This window comes from Dromiciops gliroides, chromosome 3 (genome assembly GCF_019393635.1).
Source record: "Dromiciops gliroides isolate mDroGli1 chromosome 3, mDroGli1.pri, whole genome shotgun sequence".
Lineage (NCBI taxonomy): Eukaryota > Metazoa > Chordata > Mammalia > Microbiotheria > Microbiotheriidae > Dromiciops > Dromiciops gliroides.
Genome location: NC_057863.1, coordinates 580,554,241 through 580,573,199, shown reverse-complemented (window position 1 = coordinate 580,573,199; position 18,959 = coordinate 580,554,241). Strand labels below are relative to the sequence as shown.

Here is an 18,959-nt window from a genome sequence, read left to right as displayed (position 1 = left end):
GGGTCACACAGCTAGTAAGTGTCAAGTGTCTGAGGTTGTATTTGAACTCAGGTCCTCCTGAATCCAGGGTCAGTGCTTTATCCACCATGCCACCTAGCTGCCCCATTTAACTGCTTAAAAAAAAAAATTCAAGTGATCTGCTTGACATTTGACTTATTAATTTAGCTTTTTTTAACCTGTTTCAACCAGAACTTAGGAAGCATTTTTTAAAAAGAACTGCTCAGGGTGGCATGAGAAGGGAATTGATGAATCAAAAGATATAGCCCAGTGTTTCTATAAGGAAAGATATAAGGAAAAAGAAAGATCTAAGCCTAGGGTCCAGGATAGATGTTTCTACTGTCTAAAAAAAAGTCATGTTGCTAAGAATTGTTAAAAAAAAAAAAGAGGTAGGCATAGTTGTGGAATAGGTATTGCACAAAGAAGAAAGAATTTGAGGAATAAAGATAACCTTTAAGCTAAAACTAGCCCTACGGAATATTAGATACAGATTAATCCTATTGAGTTTAATTTTCATGTTGTCACCCAACATCTGACATCAGAGCCATATGTTTAGAAATTGCAAAAATAAGTTTTTTGTCTTTAAAGTATAATTTGATCAAGACTTCTCTATTTTGGACTTGAATACATTCATTTAAAATGTCAAAAAAATATTTTAAGGGGCAGCTAGGTGGCACGGTGGATAGAGCACCAGCCCTGGAGTGAGGAATACCTGAGTTCAAATCTGTCCTCAGACACTTAACACTTACTAGCTGTGTGACCCTGGGCAAGTCACTTAACCCCAATTGCCTCACAAAAAAAATATATATATATCTATATATATCTATATATAAAAATATATATTTTAAAATGTTATTATTGTAAAACCACTGTATAAGAAATGTTAAGAATGGAAAAATGTAACTCTCTTGATTTTGAAATTACTGAATATTATCATAAATTAAAAAACAACAACAACATAACAACAGGGGCAGCTAGGTGGCACAGTGGATAGAGCACCAGCCCTGGAGTCAGGAGTACCTGAGTTCAAATCCAACCTCAGACACTTGACACTTACTAGCTATGTGACCCTGGGCAAGTCACTTAACCCCAATTGCCTCACACACACACACACACAGAAAAAAAAAAGAAAAAGCTTATCAAAAATTTAACTGGTTATTTTAAAGAAAGGGGGAGAAATATTGAATCTACAGATACTTTATCTAGATTCTGAAAAGTGAAAAGTTGATGAGCTTTTAATCTTTCCCCAGAGAGTAACAAGTTTACTGTTTAAAAAGGGAACAGAGGGGGCAGCTAGGTGGTGAAGTGGATAAAGCACCAGCCCTAGATTCAGGAATATCTGAGTTCAAATCCGATCTCAGACACTTGACACTTACTAGCTGTGTGACCCTGGGCAAGTCCCTTAACCCTCATTGCCCCACACAAAAAAAAGGGGGGGAGGAGAGAGAAATGGGAAATGAGCTTGTTTGCAAACATCAGTGAAAAGACACTGATGCAAACAGCTCCTGAATATCAGTGAATCGTCTAGAACAACTGGTAGGTCTGAATCTTAAGAACTGCCTCCACAAAAAGAGAAAGACCTGTGACCAACTGATTTAAAAGTAAGTAAACTGGGGGCAGCTAGGTGGCACAGTGGATAAAGCACCAGCCCTGGATTCAGGAGTACCTGAGTTCAAATCCGGCCTCAGACACTTGACACTTACTAGCTGTGTGACCCTAGGCAAGTCACTTAACCCCCATTGCCCCGCCAAAAAAAAAAAGTAAGTAAACTTCAATTTGCAAGAATGCTTAGTGATAATTGGGGTACATGAGAGGTGTATATAAATACACAAAGGAGCTTGATCATAGATGTAAAAATTTTTGGTGTAGAAGTATGTAAAACTAAGGTTAATGGTGGAAACAGGGTGCACTTCATTAAGGTGAAAATACTGGGGAGGTAAGAGTCATCATAAAAACATGTCCTTATCCTAATGTAGAGATTAAAAGTTAAGTGGTACCTAAGGTCTTTTAGAGAGCCTTAGATAATTGGGAAAATGGTTCAACAAATATTATTTCATTATAGGAAGTGATGAGAAGTGACTTCATCAAATCCTGGGAAGTAGGAACTGATTGATGCAAAGTGAAATATGCAGAGTCAGAAGAAATTAAACCAGTATAAAGACAAGATAAAGAGTAAACAATTCTGAAACTAATGAATACAAAGAATCAAGCCTCCAGGAGACCTGAAAATACTTTAAACATGTTAACCTTTTTCATACAGAAGGTGTGGACACCAGATGGAAGAAGGAGTATTTTTAGATGTGGCCATAGTGTGGATTAACTTCCACTTCTCTATTGTGGAGGGAGAATTTGGGAGGAAGAAAGGAAGGTTAATGGGAGGTTTTGTTAGTAATAATGTCAGATTTACTCAAGGGAAGATCAAATACATGACAAGCAGAACTTTAAAAAATGAAATTATAGATACATACTTACGGTAACTGGTATGAGATAGAATTCAAAATTTCATATACAGTCCTATTTTTTGCATGTTTTGATTTATGTAGGAAAATTCTCTGCTTTTTAAATGCAGCATTAAATTAAAAAACCCAAACAAGTTATAATTTAGCTCTTTTGGAAGACCTTTAGTGATTAGGAACCTACTGCTTTCCAAAGCATCCCATTTTGTCATGTTACTATAATGTATATAATTTTTTTTACAACAGATGATCTGCTTTCAAATTTGGACCCATTGTTTCTAGTTCTGTACTGCTACTTCCCACCTTTTTTTTTGGGGGGGGGGGGTGGCTGGGCCATGGGGGTTAAGTGACTTGCCCAGGGTCACACAGCTAGTAAGTGTCAAGTGTCTGAGGCCGGATTTGAACTCAGGTACTCCTGACTCCAGGGCCGGTGCTTTATCTACTGTGCTAGCTAGCTGCCCTCTTTTTTAAAAAAAAAAAGCACCGGCCCTGGAGTCAGGAGGACCTGAGTTCAAATCCAGCCTCAGACACTTAACACTTAACTAGCTGTGTGACCCTGGGCAAGTCACTTAACCCCAATTGCCTCACCCCCCCCAAAAAAAAGTGTTGGTATCTAATGACTGCAGAAATTGAAGGGTTTTTTTGTTTTTTTTGTTTTTGCGAGGCAATGGGGGTTAAGTGACTTTGCCCAGGGTCACACAGCTAGTGTCAAGTGTCTGAGGTTGAATGTGAACTCAGAAATTGAAGTTTTGAATGCTATCATTTGTGATTGTAAAACCAGAGATGATTTAACTTGATTCAGGTTTATTTTAAAACGAATTTAACATGAGATGTGTTCCCCTATTAAGGTAATTGTGGTAAACTGGAACTTAATACAAACTGCAATTGCTATTTGGCATAAAATTTATTGGTTGTGTGACCTTAGGCATGTTATTTCACCTCAGTTTATCACAGTTTATTAATCTGTAAACTAGATAAAAATAGCACCTACCCCCACCCCCAGGGTTGTTGAGAGGACCAAATGACTATAAAGAGCTTAACCTAGTACTTAACATAAATCTGATAAATCATTGTATTAGAAATTTTGTTAGAAAAGTAAATTCTTTTAATCTGAATTCTTTTGGGTGATAGATTCAATTGTTTTAAATGACACAAAAATGTTTGAAAACTATTTATTTAGAAATGTAATAGATAATGGTAATAATTTTCTATAAATGATATAGCAAAGATCCCTTAAGATGTCCTTATCTATGAAATGCAAAGTCCTAAGGTCTTACAAACTAATGGTTTGAAGTGATTAAGTTTGAGAAATAGGCTGGAGTCTTGCAACTGGGCAAAACTTGAGTACTTTTTTGTTTATTGATTGATTGATTGATTGCAGGGCAATGAGGGTTAAGTGACTTGCCCAGGGTCACACAGCTAGTAAGTATCAAGTGTCTGAGGTTGGATTTGAACTCAGGTCCTCCTGAATCCAGGGCTGGTGCTTTATCCACTGTGTCATCTAGTTGCCCCCCAAAACTTGAGCACTTTTTGTTGTTGTTGTTGTTGTTGTTTTAGTGAGGCAATTGGGGTTAAGTGACTTGCCCAGGGTCACACAGCTAGTAAGTGTTAAGTGTCTGAGGCCGAATTTGAACTCAGGTACTCCTGACTCCAGGGCCGGTGCTCTATCCATTGCGCCACCTAGCTGCCCCAACTTGAGCACTTTTAAGATTTCAAGAACTAGCCCCACACCCAGGGTAGAGTGTGATAATTTAATTTTAGTTGAGAATAATAATATATTATAAGATTCCCCACACTCATAAAAATTATAGGGCTATCTAGAAGTTACAACGAGGAGAGAATCAATTCATATCTCTGCTAAGTATACTACACTGCCCTAAGATGGAGTAGTTAGGTGGCTCAGTGGATAGAGCACTGGGCTTAGAATCAGACTCATCTTCTTGAGTTCAAATCCAGCCTCAGATACTTAATAGTCTGGGCAAGTCACTTAACCCTGTTTGCCTCTGTTCTTCATCTGTAAAAGTGAGCTGGAGAAAGAAATGGCAAATTATTCCAGTATCTTTGCCACCCTAAAATGGGGTCACAGAGAGTCAGACACAACTGAACAACAATATTGAAAGCCCTAAGAGTCATGAAACCTTAACTTCTTAATTTACTAAGTAATTGCCAATTTGTGGGAGAAGTTATTTGACATTTGACATTTAAGTCTGCTGATCTCATTAGTAAAAGTGGGAGAAATTCTGATGAAAGAACATTGAGAAAGCAGTTAATAGGTTTCCTCCTTCAACCTCATTTCTAAGAAGTACATTTTGAGCTTAATTAGAATTTTGGATATAAGAAATTCAGTGTGATTTAAATTGATATGTTAACATGAGAAAAATAATAATAGACACTTGTCAATTGTACCCTAGCCCTAAAATGTTCCATTGGTTTTCTGAGAAGCTTGGGGAGAACTCACAAGTTTGCTTAAAGTATAAAAGTGACTTTATGATTTTGTGATTATGAAACAAAGGTAACTAACTATTCTAGTCCTGTGCCGTAATGACTGAAATTTTGCTATCTGAAGTTAAATCTCATGGCTCTTTATTTAAATATTGTTTTAAGGCTTTATTTCAGGTATTATTGTCTAAATTGTTGTGAAGCAAACAGTCCACTTTTACAAAGGAAATGTCAGTGTTGCTCAAAGAGAATATAATCTGAAGACTGCCACTGGTGCATGTCTGTGCCTGGGTGTTTTCATCTGTCCTATGACATCATGGGGTGATGTCTTGACTTAAATGAGGCAGAGTTACACAAAGTTGTCAGACTTATTCTCTCTTCCAGACTCATTCAAGAGTCTAGTGGCATCGGCCCAGGATTCAGGAGGACCTGAGTTCACATCCAGCCTCAGAGACAGGACACTTACTAGTTGTGTGACTCTGGCCAAGTCATTTAACCCTCATTGCCCCGCCAAAAAAAAAGTCTAGTGGCAGGGCAAAAGTCTAGCAATGGCTCAGGATATATTGGATGACCTTGGCATCTTCACTGACCAAGCTCTAAGCCATCTATAGCACTTGCTTCCACTGCCTTCCTGGCTATTGGAACGAATTGTTCTCATCCCCCTATTCTTCTTGAAGATGTCTTTATGTGCTTGGGATACACATCCCCATAATTCACTGACAGTTTTGACACCTGTTGGTTACCCTCAACCAGGTTTAGCTCATCTGCCAAAATGGCTTTATTGGAGTGTGGTTACTGTGTATGTTTTAGCTTCCTGGAGTCACAGGTAAGAGTTGGGTGGCAGGTGGACATGAAAGGGGGATGAGCAGCTCTGAAAAGAGCTTGGCAAGCCCTCATACTAGAAGTGCAACTACTCCCTGAACACCCCTATATCCCCCTGAGGGCACTATCTTGCAAAAGTGAAGGTATGATGCTCTTGACTCAGCTTCCCATTGTGATACTTCCTCTCTGGACATGAAATTTTCCCACCTGATTTTTTCTGAGCCTGGTTTTGCTACTCTGAATCCTGTGAAACCTTGCTGCATGATTGGCTCTCAAATATGACTCTTGCCTAGATTCAAAGACAGCTAGGGGAGTATTTTCCCCATACTATAACTATGTCCCTCCTTTTTCCTTTTATAGCAAATTTCTATGTTAGAGCAGGTGAACACTAAGACATCTGAGCTACTGTGGGCTCATATTAAAAACACTAAGATGCCAGTAAATAATATCAATTTATATAGAATTAGATATTAGAGTTTTTGAGCTTGTCACCCCTTTCAGAATTGTGTGTTCCTGTATAAGAATAAGTTTTTGAAATATTTCTTCCTTTCCAGCTGATACACTGATAATATCCACTTAAAGGGGAATACATTTAGATAAAGATGTAAAAAATTTCAAAATTGAATGGAGTGAGAAATTTTATTTTTAAAGCTTAATTTAGGGAGGAGGAAAGGGAGAAAGAGAATTTGGAACTCAAAATGTAAAAAAACCCCAAATGTTAAGTGGACAGCTAGGTGGCACAGTGGATAGAGCACTGGCCCTGGATTCAGAAGAACCTGAGTTCAAATCCAACCCCAGACACTTGACATTTACTAGTTGTGTGACTGTGGGTAAGTCACTTAACCCTCATTACCCCACAAAAAAAAAAGTTAATTTTTCTTTCAGAGCCCTGCCCTCTGCAACATTTTAAAATGTTTAGTTTTTTTTATTTTTCAACAGTATAAAAATTTGCTAACATATTACACAGCAATAATGAGTAGCAAAACTGAAAGTTTTTCCTTCTATGTACCCTAGCTTACATGTCTACTTTAGTAAATATTAATTTTTACCCAGAAGGGTTCATCTTACAAGTCAGGTCACTGTGGATTTCTTTTTAAGATTCCCCCTTTAGGGAACTCATGATAGAAGAGGATCTCCAAATCCAAGAAAAAAAAAAAAGAACTGTGGAGTATAGATGCTGAATGAACCATACTATTTCTTTTGTTTTTGGTGCTGTTGTTTTTTTTTCTATTTTGAGGTTTTTCATCATTGCTCTGATTTTTTCTCTTATAACAGGACTAATGCAGAAATAGGATTAATGTTATTATGTGTATATATATGTGTGTGTATAGATATATCTATATCTACATCTATATAGATATATAAATATATAGATATAACCTATATCAGATTACCTGCTGTCTAGGGGAGGGAGGAGGGAGGGAGAAAAATCTGAAATTGTAAAGCTTGTATAAACAAAAGTTGAGAACTATCTTTACGTGTAACGGAAAAAATAAAATACCTTATATGTAAAATTAAATTAAATTAAATAAAAAAAAAAATGATTCCCCCTTTAGCCTGCTGATAGCACTGTCCATATCAGGGACAAGGTTAAGATAACAACAGGTGAGATGTAAAAACTCGAATTCTCTGAAGTTTGGGGTGTATTATAGGTTCCTGATTCTTGAACTGGTTACTAGAATACCAAAATTAGGAGGGTGTACTAAATGATATTGAGATCTTTTTGCAAATGATTATAGCAGAAAAATCTAAGAATCTCTGCAAACAACCTGAACAGATTTTATAGGAGAAGCTTTTCCCTTCAGAGCTGCTTTGAGGACAGGCCTATTCCAGAATGCCTAAGTGGAGACATTTTCAGAAATAAGACTACACGAGATATCTGAGCCCTCAGATACGATGTGCTGATGAAATGAATGTTGGGAATGGGTTACTAGGAAGTTCAACCTTTCCTTTCCTTCCTTCCCCATGAGCCACTGTCTCTGTAAGTCCTACCTACTAAAGGAGACTGACCCAGATAGAGATTTTTGTTTTCAGGGCAATGAGGGTTAAGTGACTTGCCCAAGGTCACACAGCTAGTAAGTGTCAAGTGTCTGAGGCCAGATTTGAATTCAGGTCCTTCTGAATCCAGGGCCGGTGCTCTATCCACTGAGCCACCTAGCTGCCCCTATTTGAATGCTTTTAACATTGTATTAGGGGTCTAGTACCAAAGCTGAGGAAAGCTACCAGTCTCAATTTGTGGGGCAATTGGTATACGTTGCTTTTTTCTTTTTTTTGGCAGGTCAATGAGGGTTAAATGACTTGCCCAGGGTCACACAGCTAGTAAGTGTCTGAGGTCAGATTTGAAGTCAGGTCCTCCTGAATCCAGGGCCGGTGCTTTATCCACTGCGCCACCTAGCTTCCCCCCCACACCCCACTCCCTGGCTAGTTTTGTCAATGCTTCGGTCATAGGTTGTCTCAAAGACCAAGAGCTATATTGTTACAGGATTAAGCCTAATGGTTTGGCCGCCATTCCTCTCTCAAACTAGTCCCATTAAAGAAGAATACCTGAGATAAAATTTCTTTAGTCCCTATTCCCATATATTGATTGGAGTAACAGCTACATGAGTACAAGCAGTGATACTAGTCCAAATGAAGTGGCCTGTGCCATGGAACATGGCTCTCCTATCCCTAGGCCTCATTATTGTCTTTTGGCTTTGATAAACTGATTCCTAAGAAATTCATCATGGTTCATGATGATTCAAATTTATTATTCACAGTATTTTTGCTTCTGTAGTCATTACTTCAGCTTTACTAAACTTTATCAAGTGATAGATATACAGGACTTTTATTATACTTTGATTTGTAATTTTAATCAGGCTAAGTGAATCATGAGAAGCATGTCCTCCCAAGAATCAAAGGGGGGAATTGTGAAACTGAAAATTAATTTTAATTCTTTGTTAAGACTTAATCAGAGGGCAGTTAGGTGGCGCAGTGGATAAAGCACTGGCCCTGGATTCAGGAGTACCTGAGTTCAAATCTGACCTCAGACACTTGACACTTACTAGCTGTGTGACCCTGGGCAAGTCACTTAACCCCCATTGCCCCGGAAAAAAAAAAAAAAAGACAATCAAGGGGCAGTTAGGTGGTGCAGTGGATAAAGCACTGGCCCTGGATTCAGGAGGACCTGAGTTCAAATCTGACCTCAGACACTTGACACTTACTAGGTATGTGACCCTGGGCAAGTCACTTAACCCTCATTGCCTGCCCCCGCCTTCCCCCCCCCAAAAAAAAAAACTTAATCAAATCACTTTAGATTGACTATTCTCTGGGTGAGTATAATCCCTTACCCCTGCAAGTGTACTCAGGTAACCTCAGGTCATTTAAGGCACAATTCTATTCTTGTGACCTGTACTTCTACCTTTGTAACTACACCCATGGCCTATATTCAGAAGAAAGTTGCCTAAAGGTCAATCTCATCAATCTAAACTGTTGTAGCAACTTCCATGACCTAAGAGCTGATCTCATCTCCCAGTGATATAATGGGGAGTAGCTGAGATAACACTTATCCCACCTCTTCACTGAAACATTTAGCCAATTAGAAGAAGACAACATAGCCATGTTACTGAAATTTGCTCTGTCTTTATTAATCACTATAAAATATCTTATTGTTCCTAATTCGGGATCTTTTGCTACTGAAGAAATTGACATCTTTTGTTGGCAAATGCCAGTCCATTTGGAACTTTATTGCCTCAGTTTACTTTAATGTCTATAATAATGGCAAAAATGACAAAAAAAGGAAAATGACAGTTGTTTGAGGGCACATCAAAAAGAGATGCCTTGTTGCACTATTGATAGAACTATGAATTGGCCCAACCATTCTAGAAAGTAATTTAAATTTATACAAAAAAGTCCTTAAAATCTACATGCTATGGTCCCCCTGCATATCCATTCTTAGGCATATACCCCAAAGAGTTAAGGACCAAGGGAAGGTTCCCACGTTTGCAAAAATAGTTGCAGCAGCATTTTTTGTAGTAGCAAAGAACTACAATCAATGCAGGTGCCCATCCACTGATAAAAAGCAGAAAAATCTGTGAAATACAGATGTGATGAAATATTATATTAACAGAAATGATAAATGTGAAGAGCCTGGACAAATTTGGAAAGAAATCACTTTTATGAATTGATGCAGAGTGAAATAAGTAGAGATAAGAAAATAATTTACGCAATGATCACAAAATTGCAAAAGACAGTTATACAAAGACTTCAGAACTCTGTTCAAGGTGGTGACCAATCATGACTTTAAAAGATAATGGTGAGGGGCAGCTAGGTGGTGAAGTAGATAGAGCACCAGCCCTGGAGTCAGGAGGACCTGAGTTCAAATACGGCCTCAGACACTTAACACTTACTAGCTGTGTGACCCTGGGCAAGTCACTTAACCCCAATTGCCTCACTAAAAAAAAACAATTAAAAAAAAAAAAGATAATGGTGAACCTTGCCCATCACCATTCAACAAAGAAGTGATGGTCTATGGGTGATGAATAAAGCATACATTTTCAGAACTGACCAATGTGATGATTTGTCTGGCTTATAGTTATTTGGTTTTGTTGTTGTAGTTGTTTGTTTGTTTGTTTGTTTTCAGTGACTTGCCCAGGATCACACAGTTAGTAAGTGTCAAGTGTCTGAGGCTGGATTTGAACTCAGGTACTCCTAAATCCAGGGCCAGTGCTTTACCCACTGTGCCACCTGGCTGCCCCCTAGCAGCCCCCTATAGTTATTTGTTACAAGGGAGGGCTCTATTAAGGAAGAATGGGAAGTGATGGTGATGTTTAAAACATTATCAATAAGATTAAAAAAAAAACCCAACTATCTTTCATTTCCCCCACATTTCTTAGGAAAGCTGGTGGGTGTCCCTGAGATCCAAATTTCTATAACTCCCTTCTCAGAGGCCAAAGGACCCACCTTTTGCCTCCCATCTGCTACTTGCCTGTCCCAGGCCCCAGCACAAACCCCAGTCCCACCTCACCATCACCCACCTACCCCACAGTGGGTGGATGTGGTCTCCGTGAAGTGGAAGAACAGGGACCAGATGACGCAGAAGAGAAAGGCCAAGAGGGGGCAGGAGACAGTAGCCACAGCCACAACAGGGAAGCGCAGCCGGACCAGGGTTCCATCCCGCTCCAGAGGCAGTGGAACTTGGTACATTCTGTTGGACCTGCAGGGAGGGAAAGGAGCAGAAGGATTAGGGGCCCAGGCTGGGGCTTTTCTCCTTTAGGAAACAACACAGAGGCACAGAAATGGAATCTCAGAGCTGTGAAGGCATTTACAGGTCAATGAACCTAAACTTCAAAAAACTGAGGGCTGGAAGGGTGAAAAGATTTGTCCAGAGTTTGACAACCAGGCAATGGCTAAGGTAGACAAGGCCTAAGAACGTGTTAGGTCTGGACAGAACAGCAGAAAACATCTTGGACTAGAAGTCAAAAGACTTGAGTCTAAGTCCTAGCTATGACTCTGAATTGTCACATGACCATTTACAATACAGGTCTACTCTTTGAGCCTCAGTTTTCCTATCTGGAAAATGAGTGCGTTAGACTAAATTTCAGGGGTTTTAACCTTTTTGTGTGTGTCATAGACCCCTTTCAAAGTCTGGTAAAACCTAAAGACTCCTTCTCAGAATCACATTTTTAAAATCAGATTGGGGTCTGATCTGAGCAGGTCTGTTCCTTGCCAGTCTCTGGTCACAGATTAAGGGTGGAGGAGCTCAGAACTCCAGCTCAGAACAGGCTCCAATCTGACTTTCTGGTCTCTTGCTTTTTGTTAAGAATTTTCTCTTGGAATCTCACCCAAAGGTTTAGAGTCAGAGGCAGAAACAGGTTTTGTTGTGCTGGATACTTCTTTCAAGCTGCTGAGACAGGGGTCTGCACTCAGGTGTACCCCACCCTAGGCTGCTTGGTGAGACCAGATATATATGTGAGCAACAGTATGTGCTAATTACTAAATGAAAGGTATACAGAAAGTTGTATTAGGTCTTCAGAGAAAGGACAGAATTTCCTGGAAGAGATGGGCCTTGAGTAGGACCTTAAAGTATGAGGGGAGGATTTGGATAGACAGACAAGAGAATTTCAAAGTGCAGGCCTGAAATCAAAGGTGAGTCCACTGGGAGAGCATGGCATATACAGGTCTAAAGCTGGGCTTTTTCTCCCTGCCCTATCCAGGCTGGAATCTCCCCAAGAGCTGGGAATTTGGGGACTGCAGGAAAAAAGAGGAGACAGAACAAATGGGGGGATTGGTCAGATTGGGGTCTGGGAATAAGATGGATGAGAGGAGAGTTAGAGAGAGCAAAAGGATAAATTGTATGTACTGGCACCCTGGGCCTTGCCCAGACCTGTGAGGGTTAGCTTTGGCCAGGGCAGGACTTGTCAGCCCCCTTTCTCCCTCCAGTGATCTCCCCTGGGATACAAGAAGCCGGGTTTAATTGGATTCCGTGGGACAATTCTTAATGCAATCCTAGACTCCACCATGCCTAAACCTGTTCTCCCCTGACCCGACCCAGTCCAGCCCAGTCTTCCCATAGAACAAACCAGAGGGGTTGGTGTGCTGATCTCAGCTGGTCAGAACTGAATTCCTCTAGAACTAGCTCACAGGACTCTAATCCCAGGCCATCGGGTTCTTTTGGGAGCCAGGAGACCTTTCTCCCTTGAGAGAAACCATAGACTTCAGCACTGACTCTAAGCCTAAGGCCTAAACAGACCAGCCCAGGCAAGGACCTTCTATCCTATTCCTCAGCTGCTTTAGGGTGGGGCAAAGGGAGATTAGGTCAGCCCATTTTAGTTGGCTTGGTCTCTCACCAGGCCTGTTTTACCTACATGTGTGCTGAGAGAGCCACTCCCCGGGGAGGTCAGGATTCTGGGGCTTCAGCAGACAGGCAGTAGAGCACTTTCTGCATGGGGCAGAGGCAGCAACTCCTGGTTCACGTGGCACCCATTTGAAAGACTTTGCAAAATCAGGTTTACTCCCAAACTGGGGAGAGGCATTCATAGAATTATTGTTTTCCCAGGATCTGTCATGTTCCAGAGCCCATGATGGGTGGGGCTTCAGGATAGGGGTGGGATGGGGGAGTTGGCTTGTTTCCCTTTCAAACTAGAACTCTCTAGCAGGGGCTGTGTTTCCTTTCTATTATCTGGAGGAGAGGGGTCATCCTTCTTACTATTTTCCCCACTCTCACCAGAAACAGTGTTAGGCACACAAGAGGGATCAGGACAGACTTAGCTGACCTGGGGTGATATGAATAGGGCTGGATGAAGTGAGTACAATTCTAAGGCCAGCCAGACAACTACAAAGAAAGGGGATGGTAAAAGGCTCTGGGGGCCCCTTCTTCTGTACACTAAATAAGTAATACTACATCTAGTCTTTTTCCTCTAGACAGAAAAAATCAGAGATACAAAGTGAAAGAAGAGAGAGAAATAGGTACAGAGAGAGACCCATAGGTAGAGAAAGAGAGGAGTGGAGGAACAGAAAAACACAGAGAGAATCAGAGACAGAAGGAAAGAAACACTAAAGCACAATGACACTAAAGTCCAAGTACAGGATTTGAATTCAAGAAGATGTGAATTTAAAATTCTGCCTCAAAAATTTACTACATTTATGTGACCCAGGGACATGTCACTTAGCCCTCTCAGCCTCTGTTTCCTCACTTATAAAATTCGAGGGTTGGACTCTATATCTTCTATCTCTAAATCCCATGCCTTTTCCATTGTAACATGCTACCTTGTATATTTCTTCTCCTGTGTCCCCGTGGCTCCCACCTGGGATCAGAACTCAGTCAGTCAGTCTCTTCTTGGCTAGATTCTGATTCCTGACATAGTCTCCTAACTGGTCTCCTCACTTCCAGTAACTCCCCTTCCATCTGTCCCACCGAAGGGGCCACAGTAACTTTCCCAGAGGGTAACTGATAACATCCCTTTCTTGCTCAGGAAGCACCAATGATTTCCCATGTCCCCCACTGCTCCCCCCAAAAAGTCCAGATTCCTCAACTTTTCATTGGAGACTCGAGGTCTGGTCCCAATCTCTCTCTCCAACCCCTACCCACCCCCTCCATCCCTACATACTCCATCCACACTATCCCACACACATCACACAAGGAATCAGTTGACTGCAGAGCCAAGACTAGAACTCAGGTCCTGTCACTCCTAAATCCAGGATTATTTTTACTCCACCAGCTCCTCATGGAAAAGGAGAGGTAGGCAAAATGACCCACGAAGTCTGTTCTGCTCCTGAAGATCATGAGGTTTCAAAATTCCAAGAATCATCCTACAGGTGGCCTTTCTTGATTCCCAGTTGTTAGTCCTTGAGGGACTAATTACTTTGTATATACTTATTTAGATCTATTCCTTCTTCCTAGTAGAATGGAAGTTCCTTAAAGGCAGGGCCTTTTTTCTTTCAGGGTTTTGTTTTGTTTTGTCTTCATATCCTCTATCCTCGGCACATGGTGCAGCAGTCACTCAATAAATGTTCCTTGAACTAAATTTTCAGAGCTGAAAAGGACCTCAGAAGACATCTCCTTCAAACTCCCTCCCTATGAAAGAATCCCTTCATTCATTTGCTTAGAAGCTCTAGTTACAGGTAAAGTTCTTTTCCTCTCAAGATGGCCTGTTCCTTGTGGGGCAGTTTTGATTTTTAGAAAGTTTTCCCTTATATCAAACTGAAACCTATTGTCCTGCAACTTTCTCTCATTGGTCCTAGTTGTGTCAGGTGTGGCCACATAGTGAATCTCCCCACCGACCAATGGAAAATCAGGATAGGCCCAAGGAGCCATTCATGATCTTAATCAGGGTTTGGGAAAGTTTAAAAAAAATACATAATCACAGAATATCAGTTTTGGTAGGGAACATAACAGCCATCTGTCATCCATCCATAGCATACCATAGCATTCCATAGCATAACAGAAAACCCCTAAAACAGGCTGGACAAATGATCATCCAAAACCTTCCTTCCACCAACTCACTTGAATGCTTCCATTGACAAGGAAACATTACTATCAAAAGAGACCATTTGACTTGTAGAAAATTCTATGAAATTTTTCCTTAGAAAGTTAATTCTTGGGGCAGCTAGGTGGCAAAGTGGATCAAGCACCAGCCCTGGATTCAGGAAAACCTGAGTTCAAATCACTTGACACTTACTAGCTGTGTGAGCCTGGGCAAGTCACAACCATCATTGCCCGGCAAAAAAAAAAAAAAAAAAAGGAAAGAGGAAAAAGTTAATTCTTTGGAATACTATTACTGTTTACCAACTATAATACTTTCCCCTCCATAATCTTGTAAGGTTGGTAATTGAAGCATTATTATTCCCCATTTTATAGATGAGTTTACTAAGGCTCAAAGAGAAGTGCCTTTCCCAGGGTAATGCAGCTAGTAAATCATTGAGCCTGGTCTAGAACCCAAATCTCCTGACTCAGATTAGGGCACTTTCCCCTGTATCATACAATCTTCATAAAACTCACACATACAGGCTAAGTGATATGGGTCGATTGACCATCCCTCATTTCCTCAGTTCCTCTGAACAGCCCAGTATAGGAGGCCTGGATGCTGTTCTTCTAAAAGAGGAAGCTGAGAGTCAGCAAATGGAAGAGACTTGCCCAATGTAACATTGCTACTCTGGGTGAGTGGCCGGGAAGGTCTGTAACCTGGGTCCTCTTGGAATATACACCTCAGGGTTTTCACTTCCTGAAGCGGTTAAAGGTTCATAATCCTTCCGCTGGGCCACCCAGATTCTGTGGCAATGGAACATGAAATTGAAAGGGGGGGGGGGGGCTGGTGGGGGGAGGCGGAGAGACACAGTCCCTGACAGGGGGCGGGAGAGAGTAGGTGGCGCCTTCGGGCTTGGGACACGCGTGGTTCCAAGGATAGGTGGGCGCCACAAGTGTGGCGCAGGAGGGCCGCCTAACACCCCCCCACACCCGCACACTCACACACCCCGATCCTTCGAGGGGGGGCTGGAATGTGAAATGGAATCCTGCCGCTTAGGGGCTAGGACCACGCGGATCTTGGGGGAGGGACCGAGGTGCGGGGCGGGAAGGGGAGAGGGAAAGCGGGGGATGCCCATGGGCAATGCCGGCGTTGGGGCACAGAAGCAGGACCACGCATGGCCGTGCCCTTCAAAGGCCCGGCTCGAGCCTGGTACCCTCTCTTAACTGGGCCAGGCAGCTGGAGGCCCACCTTGCTTCCTTCCCCCCAGTCCTCGGCCACTTACCCCGGGGCGGCCGGACGGCCGGGGTCCGAAGGCGACAAGGCCGCGCCCGCGCAGGCCCGGGAGCCGGACCGGAGAGGCGGGGTCGGGAGGCGGAGCCAGAGCTGGGGAAGGGATTGGCGACTGGAACCCCTGCCCTTGGGGCCCCCTTCTCTTTGCTCCCTTCCCCAAATCCCTCTCCACTCACCCCGTAGCTCCTGGGAGCGAAGGGTGGGCAAGACCTGGCTGTGCGCCCCCCCCCTCTCTTCCCACTTCTTCAAAATCCCCATTTCCCCTTATTCTTCTCCTACCCTCCTGTCTGTGACTCTAAACCCACTCTGCAGCCCAAACTTCTCTCCCTCAGGTCTGCCACAATCGCAATCTCTCTCGTGCCTGAGAAAGACCAAGGCAAATCCCGAACCCCGGAGGGCAGAAATCAGCAATCTGGCCCTTGCCCTTCCAACAAAACCCCAGGGCGCTCCTGTTTCCTCCGAAGATGATTAGGGACCTCAGTCCGTGTTCCCCACTGCAGAGATCAGAAATCCAGTCCTTTTCAAAAAACAGAAATCAGGACACCTGGCTCCTAATCCCCCAGTAGAGATCGGAAACCTTGATACTTCGGGAAACGGGTCTGAGAACACCACGGGTAGTAGAGGAATAGGATATCTACCAATCAATCAATAAGTATTAAGCAGCTGCTTGTGCCAAGCCCCGTGTTAAATGCTGGGAATACAAAGACCAAATCCAAGTCGCTGACTTCTAGGAGCTTGTTTTCTCTTGGGGGAGACAACATGGCTATATTTCAGTATATGCTAGATATAGACACAATAAATACGAACCAATTTCTGTTTGCCCAGGCATAGAGAGGGCTTTGGCTTTGAGCCACCAGTCCCTCCTAGCCATTTCTGGTGCCAAAGAGTTCAGTGTGGTCCAGGAGAGGGCGCCTTACACCTTACCTTAGCGCTGGGAGTCCCCCAAAAAGGAAGACTGGGTCAACTATAGTAATGTGGGACTCCCCAGTCTGTAGAATATTCCCTCCCTTCCCTAGTCAACAAATATTTATTCCCTAGATTCAGAGCCCAGTAGACCTCTCCTTTCCCTTGCTGCAGGTTCCTGGTGCTCTGGCTTTGTCTTAATATAGGCCCAGGGGACATTCAGGACACCAGAAAAGGACTAGGTCTTAGTAAACTTTTTTTTCCTCTTGAGGCAATGAGGGTTAAGTGACTTGCCCAGGGTCACACAGCTAGTAAGTATCAAGTGTCTGAGACCAAATTTGAGCTCAGGTCCTCCTGAATCCAGGGCCAGGGCTCTATCCACTGTGCCACCTAGCTGCCCCTCCTGAGTAAACTTCTTAATGATTCCATAATAATACTAACAAGAATACCTCAAGGTTAACCCATCTATTGTAATGTCATTACTTTTGTCTTCTTCCAGAATCCATAAAGGGAAAAAGGCAGCCATCCCTTTTCTTGGGGGCATCTAACCTATCCAATCTCACTTCTCTACACTCAGTCAGCCTGGTCAAGAAGCAAAGCCCTGGGGATACAAAGAAAAGGGGGAAAATGTAGTTCCTGCCTTCAAGGACTTCATATTCTAATGGGAGAAACAATGTGTAAATACATATATGTATATGTGTAAATATGTATATACAAGATATATACAGTATAAATGGAAGGTAATCTCAGAATAAAGACAGAATGAAGATTTTTTTTTTTTGCAGGGCAATGGGGGTTAAGTGACTTGCCCAGGGTCACACAGCTAGTAAGTGTCAAGGGTCTGAGGCTGGTTTTGAACTCAGGTACTCCTGAATCTAGGGCCAGTGCTTTATCCACTGCACCATGTAGCTGCCCCCTAGAATGAAGATTTGAACTGTTTTGAAGGAAGTCAGGAAAGCCAGGAGGGAGAGATGAGAGAGCAGATGGTCTCTAAAACCACTTTCAATTTAAAAATCCTTTGATTAATTTCCTTCTTTTTTTTTTTTAAGTGAGGTAATTGGGGTTAAGTGACTTGCCCAGGGTCACACAGCTAGTAAGTATTAAGTGTCTGAGGCCGGATTTGAACTCAGGTCCTCCTGACTCCAGGGCCGGTGCTCTATCCACTGTGCCACCTAGCTGCCCTGATTAATTTCCTTCTAAATGCCAAATTGAGAGATTCTATTTTCATATTTTATCCTCCTTGATCTCTGTTCCTTCTCACTTTGTTGACAACATCCTCCTACTGAATACTTTCACCTCTCTTGGCTTCATTGACTTCACAATCTCCTAATTTATATATATATATATATATATATATATATATTTGGGGGTGGGGCAATGAGGGTTAAGTGACCTGTCCAAGGTCACACAGCTAGTGTCAAGTATCTGAGGCTGAATTTTAACTCAGGTCCTCCTGAATCCAGTGCCAGTGCTTTATCTACTGTGCTGCCCAGCTGCCCCCTTTTTCTATTTTTATTTTATTTATTTTTTTGTGGGGCAGTGGGGGTTAAGTGACTTGCTCAGGGTCACACAGCTAGTAAGTGTCAAGTGTCTGAGGCCAGATTTGAACTCAGGTACTCCTGAATCCATTGCCAGTACTTTATCCACTGCTCCACCTAGCTGCCCCCTTTTTCTAATTTTTTTTTTCTGACAGTTTCTCTAGATTTTTTTGGTTCTTCCTCCTTTTTCTGTCTGCCTGTCCTTGCCTGACCTGAAGTCAGGAATACACAAATCTGGCCTTGGGTATTTTTTAGCTATGTGACCCTGGGAAAATTCTTTAGCTCCTGTCTGCCTCAGTTTTCTCATTGGTAAAATGGGCATTAACAGGACCTAATCTCCATGATTGTTATGAAGATAAAATATTAGTAAAGCACTTTGCAAACATACCTCAAACTCTTATATAAATGCTAGTTATTACCATTTCTGTCTTAGCAATCTCATTCACTCTCAGCTGCCACTACTACGTATTCTGCAGATGATTCTAGCTTTTCTATTGAACTCCAGAATAGTATCTCCTGCTGCTTTCCAGACCAAGATGTCCCATCACATTTCAAATTCAACCTGCCCCAAA

At 42.1% G+C, this 18,959-nt stretch overlaps 1 protein-coding gene across 3 annotated transcripts in view; it reads right to left on the bottom strand.

The window, feature by feature from the left end:
* PGAP2 (post-GPI attachment to proteins 2) overlaps window positions 1-16,455 on the bottom strand; it is a 50,804-nt gene extending 34,349 nt beyond the window's left edge. For 2 of the 3 annotated variants that reach the window (XM_043999183.1, XM_043999184.1), the window contains exons 1-2: window positions 15,939-16,072; window positions 10,731-10,905 (exon numbers count right to left, since the gene is read on the bottom strand). In XM_043999183.1, coding sequence (XP_043855118.1) covers window positions 10,731-10,895 — 165 coding nt within the window. In that variant the 5' untranslated portion in view covers window positions 10,896-10,905; window positions 15,939-16,072. Of the gene's footprint in view, window positions 1-10,726; window positions 10,906-15,938 lie in introns of all 3 variants that reach the window. The other variant, XM_043999185.1, reaches the window with a different exon arrangement.
* Between the last annotated feature and the right edge of the window lie 2,504 nt (window positions 16,456-18,959).